Below are 12,106 nucleotides of genomic sequence, written 5' to 3'. Positions count from 1 at the left end.
CTGGAACTCCTCATCTCAAGTACTCTGCCTTTTCTGAGTTCTCTAAGCAGACACCCAGCGTGTTAAGCTCAAGCTGCTGTGCAGTCATGGTGAGTGTAGGACAGTCCTCCTCAGGACCAGCAACAAGACGAGAACTCTCCTAAAGGAGCTGGGCAATTGGCCGGCAAACCAAGGCAGAGGGTTAGATATGGGGTAGGGCGTCAAGACAAGGACACAGTGACTGGGACAGTGACACGAGGGGACAAGGAAGAAGATAAAACCCAGTGACCAGAAATGGATTTTACAGACCTGGCAGAACCAGTAGCCTAGGGGACTTAAGGCCCAGATCCGCAGCTCTGAATACGAGTCTTCTGATGTCCCCTGCTTAGGCCCTGACTAGCCTCTGGGCCTGGGGCGGTGCTGGGCTGGCAGAGGAAGCCGGTGGGGGCGCGCGCGCGCGCGCGCGCGCGCGCGCGCGCGCGGAGCTGGGTCTCTATCGCAGAACTGAGGTGACAAAGCCCTATGGAATTCCCCTCCGGCTCTCCCGGTGAGAATTCTGCCAGACCCCGTTTCACTTTGTTTGGAAGGCGAAGACAGAGGCAGAGCTCCTCTGTAAGCAGTCACGCACTACCAGTGGAGGAGCGATTCTCCCTTGGGGTCAGGTTAGCAGGGAGAACCTTCTTAGCTCCACAGGCAATAGAGCATGATCTAAACACTCTTCTGGCCAGAAGGAGAGCTGCGGGCGCCTATGAGCTTTCAAATAACCGTTTTGTTCAACTTTCGCAACAGTTGATTGAGAGCCCTCCTGGATTTAAGTGCTTTCGTGGTGGTAAGTTAGTCAACTTAGAAGGTGGTATTCCCTCCTTCTGGTCTCTAGGAAACCATTTAATGGACCGAAGCCTTCGGAACTTGTTAACCTATGAAAATAAACTGGTTTTGCCAACCACACTGTTCCACTCACGCCATGAACATTGACAACAGGTCCTGTAAGACATAAAGCTGGCAGTTTCTCAAGTGGGAAAACTACACGGCTAATATAAAAGGCATGGAGAGAAATATATATGTTGTTATTTTTGGATGGCACTAACCTGCTTGAAAAAAATCATAAAAACAGTTCCCTGAAAATGATCCCAGGTACCTTGGCAGAGCCAGTGTTCTGGAGACTTTTTTTCCCCCATATAGCTAGTCAAATAGCAAAGAAAGGAAGGACGGCCAACTGCCAACAGTTCTCAAAATCCTTAGCCTGACTTTGGCAAGGAAGAATCTATACTGATCTTGCCCACATTTCTCAATGACAACCCCACCCCTCTTTTCTTCTGTCCTCACCTCCTACTTTCCCGCTACAGAGACCTAAGCTTGTTTAGAAATAAACACTGTTTCCCAATAGGAGGAGATCATCACCAAAACCACACAAAGAGAGCTTCCTCCTTCTATTGTGGAATCTGGCCCAGGAGCTAGTGCTTCTTTACCTGATTATGCCAAAGGAATTGAGACACCCGGAGTTCATTACCTGTTCTGTCATTTAGCAAACTTGGGTGGTCTACAGCCTGCCTCACTTGAAACCATGCCTCTGTTTCCCCATTGAAGGGAGACAGGTGATGACAATGCAGGATGCGTTTCACAGTGACCTGGTAGAACATGCGAGGTCAGAGGCATAACAGCATCTTTAACTCATCATAAGATCGGGGCTGTAAAAATACAAGGTCTTGTCATTGTCCAACCACCATTTCGTACAAAGGCATTCCCCAGCCTCCTGACACACTTTGCTGAAGCACTTCAAATAAAGATGTTCTGTCTCAGAAGCTCAGAAGAACATTTGACTTCTTAGTTAAATCTCACCCAGTCAAATCTTTTAGTCACTATGGAAAGCAACAGGAGGGGAAAGCTGAAGTATCAGAATACCTTCAAACATTTCTCTGCAGCTTGAAACATATACAGTCCAACATAAGCTGTCGAGAAAGGCCAAAATACAACTTCCTGTCAACGATAAACTCGATGAGCAATAAAAATAAGGTGTTAAAGAATGGCAGGAAATCATTAATAGCAAATTTTGGCGTGATTGTGCAACGCTGTGCATAGATAGTAGGTCAACCTCATGTCCCTGGAACAGTTGGCATATTTTCCACGGTACTGACTACACTGGAAACCTGCACGCACTATTCCTAATTGGACTCATCCTGCTACCACAAAACCAGGATAGCTGGACAGAGAAGTATATTAATTTCTTAGAAGACCTGTAAGCTTAAAATGTTCCCACTAAAATACATGTTTCCAAAATACATCTTTAAAAAGGCACTTGAATGTCAACAGTCATTTGATTCTTTTTAAAGGAAGGATTAATGAGTAAAAGGCATGTCAATAAAGTTTTGAGAGGGAAAAGAAAGAGCGTTCAAGTTCTATTCTTCCATACAGAGCCCAATGCTCCTCTATGCATGCTTTTGGAGAAACCGCGCTGAACAGACTGTCATAAGTTCCCCAGACCAGAGGACCTCCTCCCGGGCACAGGATGGGGTGTTCCTCCCCACTAGACGACTAATCTTCCCACTCACTCATCTGACTAGTCTGAAGGCAAGAACTGCCAAAGACCCAGAGCCCCAGCTCACATCCACTGGGCTCTTCGATATGATCCAGTCCGCCTGGGAATGGCTGCTCCCCAGGACCTCATGGGCAGCCAGCTTATTCTGCCAAGAAGGGTATGATTCTTGGCTCAGCCATGTATGTGGCTCCCCCTTTGGGGCATGATCTGGAGCAGGGAAATAAAAAAGCAAGGGTACCTGCTTCCCTTCTACCCATCTATTTTTGTCGGTTGATGTGTCACACATACACAGAAGACTTCTGCACACCATCAAGCCCGGGAATAAGCATACGAGCTAACAGTTGTCCAGTGCCTTCCGCGGGCCAAGCCCCGGTCCCCAGTGCTTTGCATGCAACTCGTGGAAGCCTTTCCGCAAACCCACGAGAGGGTTATCGAGGCACAGAAGGTGAAATAACTGGCCCAAGGTCACCCAGTTAGTAAGCAGCTGAGCTGGACTTTGAACCCGGGCAGTGAGTTTCCAGAGCCCAGTGTGCTCTACTAAGCTCGAGTCACAGACAACGGAGCTGAATGAGACTGTCCCTTTGCCCCAGTTCCTGCTCTGGGAGCCTCCAGGGTGTGGCCCTGCAAGAATCGGAAAGGCATCTGGCTCTGGGTTGATATAAGCGACAGGTCAACATTACGCATGGACCCCTCTGCACTCCTGACAAAAGCTAAAGGAAACTAAGATATCTAAACCCCAAACAGAGAGGTATCATAAAACTACCATTAGGATTTACAGAAAAGGGGAAACAGCTCTCGTGCTTTCTCCCGCCTGTGGTTTCTGGCGTTCCCTCTGTGTTTAAAAAAAAAAAAGGAAGAAAAGAAAAAAGAAAACAAAAAAACTAATAATTTTTCAACATGCCTACTGATCATTTTATGTCTCAGAAAAAAGCAAAAGCAGGGAGGTGAATGACTCCTCTGAACGGAATTCCTGCAAACAAGCCTGGGGGGCGGGGCGGCTCCCGAGGTGCAGCTCTGGGGGTCTGGGAAGGCAGCAGCCCACAGAGGTCAGGTCAAGGAATGTCAAGGGGAGTTACACATGTACACTGTATGTGAATTTCTCAGAGTGTCAGGCGCTGTCATTTACTTTCCCCATTCCCATAAAAAAAAAAAAAGGCCTCTGTAGCCCAGTAAATGAGGGAAATGCCAAAGGCCTCATTTAACATTGTTGAACCCAGAAAGGACCAACGTCTTGAGAAAACCTTAAGGACCACAAAAAAGACCATGAGGGGGCGGGGGCCGGGCAGAAATGATGTAACTAACTGAAGATAGAAGCAGCACCAATCACTAGCCTCCTGCCGCTCCCATCGTCTCTATTTCACACTCATTTGCATACATCCCATCTCCCTTCCAGGCTTGTGAGTCCCTCAAGGGCAGGAAACACGCTAGCCAGCCTCTTCAGGCACCTGGGGAAGGAGGCTGGTCAGGCTGAACCCTGGGACGGGAAGCTGCGCAGGGGGTGACCTAACTTCCCATGAAGCCTGCCTGGGGAGGCCGTTCCTCCCCCACCCCCACCCCCCGCCCTGCCTCCCACTTCCCTAACGACCCCCAAAGGTGCAAAGCTCTTCAATCAGCTAATCTCGCCTCGCCTGCCCGGCTGCTCAGCCCTGGCTCTTCCGCCCCCTCCTGATCCCATCTGGAACGCTTTCTTCTCTGCCCTCAAGAACCCTAGTCTTTTGCCAAAACACAACACTAGAGGCTCAGCCTTTCCCCGGAATGTTCTCTCCACCGCCTTAACTGTAACTTGGCTTTGCCCTGACGACCCTCTCTAGGAGAGGCCGTTCATTTGCTTCTCCCTTCCCATCTCGTGGAACACACTGACCCTCCTGGTCACCTGGGCTGACAAACCTCAGTCATCTTGACTCCACCTCCCCCCGCCTTCCTCCCAATTCTTCCTTCCCCCCTCTACTCCCCCTTCAAGGATCACTAAATCCTACTGATTTTATCACTTCTCCTACTTCTTCCGCCTTATCTCCATTGTCACTGCCTCAGCTAAGCCACTGTTGTCCCTCTCCAGAACCATATAGCTATATTTTACCCAGTTACCTGGTCTCCAGGCACCCAACACCTGGTCCATCCTATATATTGTTTCCATGTATTTCCCGCTGTGAGAGGCACTGGGAATAGACAGGAACACACAGCCCCTGCCTTCTTGGCTCATATTCAGAATGGGTATGAAATATTGCCCCCTTCTTCACTGTAATCTGTGATAGACCCTTCTAGAATACTTTTTTTTACTAGATCTCTCCTTAACTTTTATGAATCACTTATACATCAGACGCCTTCCAAATATTACCTTCTTTGACCCCCACGAGAACTCCACAAGGTCAGTACAACTATTTATTATCCCCATTTCACAGATGAGGAAAACAAGATCTCGTTACTTGCTTCGGTTCACAATGCAAGCCGGTGACAGAGGGCGGAGTCAAGCCCAGGTCTGACTCTTGAGCCTGGGCTCTGGCTCCCACATTTTAAGGAGGACACTGAAACCTTGGAAAGGAGCCCAAACAAGATGATCGTGATGGTGAAGCATCTTGAAACCAAGTCACATGAGGAAGGAAGGAAAGAAATGAAGGCTCTTTGGCTTTGGGAAGAGTGCATTTTAAAATGCCATGGTGGCTGTCTCCAAATATTTGAAGGGTTGCCATGTGAAAGAGGAAGCAAACATATTCTGTGCGGCTCCAAACGGCAGAGCTTGGCCTAGCCTAGTGGTGGAACTTACAGAGAACAAATTTCAGCGCAAGAGCCGTTTCTAACCCAGCCCTCTAATGGGCGGAGAGCGTTTAAGGAGAAGCTAGGCATCGTTTGTCAGGGCTGGTACGGGGGACATTCCTGCCTTGAGTAGGCAAGTGGTCTAGATCTGCGTTTCTGTGCACATCAAAGTCACCCTGGGTTGTTTTTAAAAATACAGATGCCTGGCCCCAGCCCAGACTTATCGAAACAGAATCTTAGGGGTAGAGACCGTTAGTGTGAGAATTACAAACCAGGAAATAAGTCTGTAAGAAGGTTCACTCAAATCCTCAAAAGAAGAAATACAAATGGCTAATCAACGTATGCCAACCTGGTCAACTTCAAGACTAATCAAAGGAATGCAAATTAGAACGGTGATATGCCGTTTACTGCCTACCAGATTGCAAAGGTTAAAAAATATTAATTACCGGTGTTGGCATGGGAGGGGGCAAAAGGAACACTCACACTTTCTGGTGACGGAAGGGCAAATGTCAATAACTTTCTGCAGAGCAATTCAACAGGAGGTTTAAAGGAACTGTTAGTGCTAAGAATGTGTCTAATGTTTGAGCAGAGCAATTCCAATGCTAGAAATTTATCCTAGAGGGACAGTCTAGCATGTTTGAAAACGCCTGCTCGAAGATGTTCATTCAAATTCATGTTTATACCAGAGCTGTCCTGAAGAATTTTCTGCAGTGATGGAAATGTTGTCTCTGGGCTGTCCTATGCAGGCCAGCCACTAGGCACACGTGGCTCTTGGGCACTTGAACTGTGGCAAGGGCAATTTAGGAGCTGATTTTAAAATTTTTTTAATTAATTTTAATTTTTTAATTAATTCAAACGTAAATGTAAATAGCCACAGGTGGCCAGTAGCTACTGTACTGGAGAGCTCATGTTTATAACTCCTCAAAATTAGAACTTCTCAAGACATCAAACGATAAAGGATGATTAACCTATGGTCCACCCACAGTGGAACTTTTGGCAGTCGTTAAACGTGATTATGCAGATTTGTATCACTGACGTGAAGAAATGTTCATAAGATATGGCTAAGTGAAATAATTCTTTACAAGTTTGTATGATAAATTTGTTTAACACGCTCGGCTTGGAAAACAAATTCTATTCAGTACTATTTGGTGCTTCAAAGAGGGTTGGGCAAGGAGGCCTCTCCGGCTTCACAGCAACCTCTGCACTGGGCTAGCTGACAGATCCTTCCTTCTCCAAACCTGGAGGAGCCAACGGGATCAGTAAGACTATTTCATGCTTAGTCACCCACACTCTGGGTCAGTGCATGCAGAGCCCAGCTAAGTCTCTGAACTGCAGACTCGCGGGCAAAGCCCGTTGCAACTGGCTTTATTCTACCGTGTAAGTTGTTTTGTCCTCCATTAAGTACTTTCCACAAATTCCCCTGGGAAGAGGGAGCAAGGGAGCCGATTCATTTTCAGGCCTTCCCTAAATGCAAACCTAAGGAACGCTCCTTGCAGAGGTGGTAGTGTTGCGGGAGGGGGTCAACAGCTGAAGACCCTGTTCGGCCATTCTCAGCTCTTGGAGAGCTTTTCTCCACTGGCTTTGTTATATGCCGTCTGGCCAGGCGCCAGCCAGGGGGCCGTGCATGAATCGCCCTGCCTCAAGGGGCTACAACCCGTAATATCTAGCCACTCTTTCCTGATCCTTTGGCGCACAAGGAATTGAGGGTAAATTCAGCAGCAGCAAGCCAACAGTATTTAAACACCTACTAGGCGACCTTCCCAGGCTGACACAAGGACTCCTCCCAAGGGCAGCCAGAATACAACGGGTTTATCAAATGCCTTTGTTCCCCCAGAGGCACGAAGAGCTACATCCTGAATTATAACAAAAACAGCGCTGAAACTCTGCATTTTAAAATGTGTATAGATGTAAACACTTCTCAGTTAATCACAGACACTCTCAGGTTATAATATTCCTCCCCAAGTCTCTCTTGAGAAATCTCTGCCAGTGGTTAATTCTGTAATTATCCCTTTGCCTGGGTTAAAACTGTCTTTCATTTAAAAAAAATGCAGCAACAAAATGGTCTTTCTCTATCTGCTCCATTATATAGTTAATAGATTTGAGGAAGTACTGATAGCTGAATGAAGGTTTGAATACACAACTACATGCTATACATAGCCCAGGCCTTCTGAATTTTTCAAACAGTGAACAAAACTGAATGATGTTAGCAACATGCCAAAAAGGGTATAACTGTTAAAAAAGAAACCACCTAAACAGGAAATTCTGTATATTTGTTCAGCTTGGTGGGTTTTCCAAGTTCTAGTGAAAGATAACACCACAGGAAAGCTTGCTCTGTGGCAGGAATGACTCCATATTGAAATCTAATGAAAATGCGACTCCATATTGAAGCTCTAACTTGAATGTCCTGGGTTTACAGCAGCAAGTGTAAATCCTACCTCAGCTGTCCCTAATAAACATTTTGGGTCTTGAATCAGACGTTATGATGGCAGCTGCAATGTGGTCCACTCACTCTCCAGCCACCCATGGCTTTGCTAACTTTGGTTGACGAGCTCTTGGTGTCAGAAAAGCAGGGGCCAAGAAAGAGAGCCATTTAGGAGAGTATACTCCATTTAAGGCTATTTCCTTATCTCTTAATTGACTGAACTGCTTCAAAATAGCATTCAGTAAGGTGCTATGAATAAGCTAAAACTGATTTATGTACATAATCTGGGAGTCCTCTTGACAAGCACATACACACAGACCCAACCCAGGTTGGAACTAATGGAAACAAATGAAGATAAAGTCATCCACACTCACTCATAATTTTAGGGCATCTAGGATTGTGCCTTGCACGTTGCAGGGGCTCAACAGATATAGATTCAGATTCCTAGAATCGGTTCTCCCCACCTCCCAAAATCTCAGTGTGGACCACATACCAGAGTAGTAAATAAATATCATTCCTGTGCTTTGCCTGGTAAAAAAAAAATCTGTGGCCTTGGTCCCAAGTAAGTTAGGTTGGCGGTATCTCTCAGCAGAGTCTCCTCCCACTAACATTTTTTTGTGCCAGAGAGTCAATGATTAGGAAGGCACCTGTGTTACCCCAAATTCTTTTTCAAACCCAAAACCCTGGACAAGAACGCTACTGTCAACTTTACGCTGCTGAGGGTGGCAGGTCAAATGCTGGTCAAATCCCAGTGGAGGTTTGCTGGGTCCCATTTATTCTCTTGAGACCATCTGTCCAATTCACAGGCTCCCTTCACACGATGTGGTAGAGGGCCAGGCACCCCTGCTAAGCGAGGTTTTCTTTCTTCCTGAATTTAGGAAAGCGTTTCCTGTGCTAGGGAGACTGAATCAGTTGTTAACAATCACCCGAGATGAGAGCCCTGGTATAAATTCCCTACCCACAGCTTGCCTTCCTCTCTTAACTGGCTGTGATGACAATCGAGATTCCAATCTGACCCCAACAGGACCTCATTCTAAAATCAGTGAGACACACAATAAGCCAAGTCCATTAAAACAACATTAAAGGTCTGGGGTTTTAGCTCTGCTAAACAGCAGGATTAAACTTCCAAGGGTCCAGCTACGATAGAGAGATTTCTTTAAAGTCATTTGGCTTTGCACAGTTGTAGCTATTAGGGATCAGATCTTTATCTCAAAGGTACATATTTTACCTTTGATCCTCCTCCAGAACTCCCACTAATGTCAACTTTCTCCACTGTTGAGATCAGGCCCCTGGCCTCCCTTTAATGTTGGTTTTATCGCAGATTCTACAAGATCAACAGAAAAATTACAAGGAAAAGCTGTGAAGTTCCCTTCCGATGATAAGTTGTTTTAACAAAAAGAGCTCACTCTTAATGGTGAAATTTAAACGCAGCAGACGACTCGCCGTAAGGTAGAGAGCATGGAGAGAGACAAAAACGAACAAACAAAAAAACCAAAGCAACAAAACAAATGCTAATTAACCAGTCTGATTGCTTATTTAGGTTTTGACTACTGGTCCAGGAAATTGGCAACGAGTGTCTTGGAAACAGGAGAAGGGGCAAGTGCCCGTTAGGACCCGTCCGTTGGGCTCCAGAGTCAGACAATCCGAATGAGGCTGAGGGTGCGATGGAAAGGCTCCCAGGAGGTCAGCGCGCTTTCCAATGCCCATCCCCCAGCCGTGAGCGGTGGGGCTCTGAGCCCAGGTCCTCCATCCCTGGACTGGCGCACACTATCTTCCCCCAAACCCCCATAGCCCCATCTCCTTGCTTCTGGAGCGCTCTCGGGTCGCAGGGGACACCCTCGCCCTGCGGCTGCAGACCCCGCGCCCACACGCCCCGGAAACCCGTTGTCTCCAATCCCCTCCCTCCGCGGCAGCAGCGGCGGCGGCGGCGGCAGCAGCACCCCTTTCTACACCCATCACCACCCTCTCCCCAGTAGCAGGAGGAAGTCGCTGTGCTTCCTCTGTTCTCACCGCCCGCCGGAGCTTGGGCGCCCGGGGCTTTTTGGGTGGGGTTCTTTTTTTGTGTACACGGTGTGTGTGTGCGCGCGCGCGAGTGTGTGTATGTGCGAAACGGGCATCGCATCCTTCCGCCTAGGCTGCCTCAGGTGCGGGCAGCAGGGACTCTGGAGCTCGTCGCGCCCGGGTCGCCGGCTCTTTGTGCCGGGTCTAGGGCAGCGCGGGGTCCGCTCTCGAACTCACACCCCCGGCCGGGGCCCCGGTTCCGAGCCCCCGACGGCCCGTCGGCGTCCAGCCCGTGCGGGGCAGCTGGGCAGCCGCGGCGCTGTCAGCGGGCGCCTGGGACTCGGACCCCGGCGAGCGGCGGCCGAGGCGAAAACTTACTGAAACGGAGAAAGAGCGCGGAGCGCACCGGCTGGCCGCCGCCGACGCCGTCCCCGTCCCGGCCCCGCGCGCGCGCGCGCGCGGGAAGCCACCCGGTCGCTCTCGCCCGGAGCGCGTCCCCCGGGACGCCCCGTCCCCCGGCCACTCACCAGCACTACGGAGCCCCGCACGGCCTCCGACACGCTCTGCCGGAGCTCGGCCGCCGTGCCGGGCTTGCTGAGCCGCTTGGTGAATTTGCGCACTTCGGCCATGGCAGCGGCGGGAAGGTCTCGGCTGGCGTGTTCACTGCCCCGGGCCGGGGCGGCCGCGGCCGCTGCTGCTCCAAGCGTTTACACGCCGGCCGGCCACATCGCAGCTTGGCGGCGGCGCGTCTCCCGCTGCTCCTCCCTCCCGCCCTCCGCTGTCCCTCCCTCTTTCCCTCCTTCCCTTCCTCGCTCGCTCGCCGTCCAGCCCCACGGCGGCGGCCGCTCCCTTCCCTAGAGAGCCCGTGCTCCGTGCGCGAGCAGCCCGAGGAGGAGGGTGTGTCTGGCGAGGAAGGGTGTGTGGAGGGGGAGGGAGCACTGGAGGGGGGACGAGGGTCACGAGGGAAGAGGGGGGAAGTGGCAACCGCTCGGGCTCCGCCCGCAGCTGATATTGCTGGTGCAGCCGCCTCCGGGAGGGGAGGTCTGGTTGCTTCATTTTCGTTTGTGTGTATTTGGGGGCGGGGAGGGGGGAACGACACGAAATGTCTCCAAGTGTGCGGCGCGCTCTACCCCAGCGCTCCTTTCCCGCCCCGGAGGCTGCAGTGCCCGCAGGAGGGCTGGGGAACTCTCGCGTCCCCCGACCCCGCAAGCCCCCAGGACCGGGGCGGCGAGGGGCTGCGCAACAACGTGGAGCAGCCGCCTATTGTGTGCTCCGCCCGCGAGGGGTCGAGCCGATGTCGCTGTCGAAGGAGGGAGAGCGGGTTTTCCGGCCGAAGCGACTCGCCTGGGTCCTCTGCTGCCCACACTGTTTTCTTACCCATCGATCCTCCTCACGTGGGAAGGGTCGGGGGGGGGCAACCCCAGGAGGGAGCGGGCTTCTGGGACTGGAAACTTGCTGTGGGCGAGCCCACCCCTCCACCCCCAGCAGGGCAGGGGAGAGCTGGGTGGTGGGGCCTGAGCCTGTGGCAGGTTGTCTAGTTCTGTAGAGACTGGGCGGGGGCAGGCGGGTTGGGAAGGCCATTACCTGGAGTCTGGAGGATTTACCGGTCTTCTAGAAGCTTTTACACATCCTGCTATCGCCTCTCCATTTCCTACTCCTTTCCTTATCCTCTTCACCTTCCAAGAAATTGTTTCCCAAGAATCAAAGAACATCTTCTAACTAGATGTAAAATAAACGTGCTTAAGACAGAAATAAGGATGTGAATCTTGAAGTACTAGTGACCCTGTAAAACCTCCCCAAGTGCAAAGTGAGAGGCTCTGCTAACCGCGGGAATTTTCTGTCTGGTTACTTAATGTGTTAAGAGTTTGAAAATGGCCAAAAATTTCTGGGGAGCCATGCAGCCCTTCTAAGCGGGTTCCTACCACTGCCATGAGGGCACTTTGCCCACTTTTTACCATCTTCAAAGACCAAGCAGTCACACGTATATATAGGACTTTGTTATGAAAACAAGGGCATGGTTGATGGTTTCTGTGAATCCAGAAAAGGCCAAATCTCTTAGCAGCATGTCTATTTCAGCAGCCATCACATTAATCCCAGTAAAGCACAGACAAAGGTTCCAGAGGGCTTGGGACCCGGAAGTCCTCTGAAGGCAGAAGCCATGTATCACCAATCTTGGCTTTGCACAGAGCGTATGTATATAAAATGTGTTAATTGTTGAATGTAGGTGGATCAGCCCGAATTCACGCCTCACTTCCATGAGTGCCTGTGTGGCCCGCCCTGTTGGTTACCTCCAGAAAAGCCATAACACTTTTTCCTTGCTAAGAGAGCCCAGATTTGCTTCTGGCATGGAGCAGAGCCAGGGGGCTTAGGGAAGACAGACCCAGCTCCAGGTGGTGAATTATGACTGGTTAAAAAGA

At 50.1% G+C, this 12,106-nt stretch overlaps 1 protein-coding gene across 1 annotated transcript in view; it reads right to left on the bottom strand.

The window, feature by feature from the left end:
• The window catches only part of DOCK11 (dedicator of cytokinesis 11), a gene marked incomplete at its 5' end in the record, with an annotated part of 182,529 nt that extends 172,211 nt beyond the window's left edge, over positions 1-10,318 (bottom strand). Inside the window, one exon of the mRNA XM_079727117.1 lies at positions 10,217-10,318. Within this exon, the coding sequence (XP_079583243.1) occupies positions 10,217-10,318 (102 nt within the window). The remainder of the gene's footprint in view (positions 1-10,216) is intronic.
• Between the last annotated feature and the right edge of the window lie 1,788 nt (positions 10,319-12,106).

This window comes from Hyperoodon ampullatus (genome assembly GCF_949752795.1).
Source record: "Hyperoodon ampullatus genome assembly, chromosome: X".
Classification (NCBI taxonomy): domain Eukaryota; kingdom Metazoa; phylum Chordata; class Mammalia; order Artiodactyla; family Ziphiidae; genus Hyperoodon; species Hyperoodon ampullatus.
The sequence above is the reverse complement of the archived record's forward strand: the minus strand, read 5'-3'. Positions and strand labels throughout refer to the sequence as shown.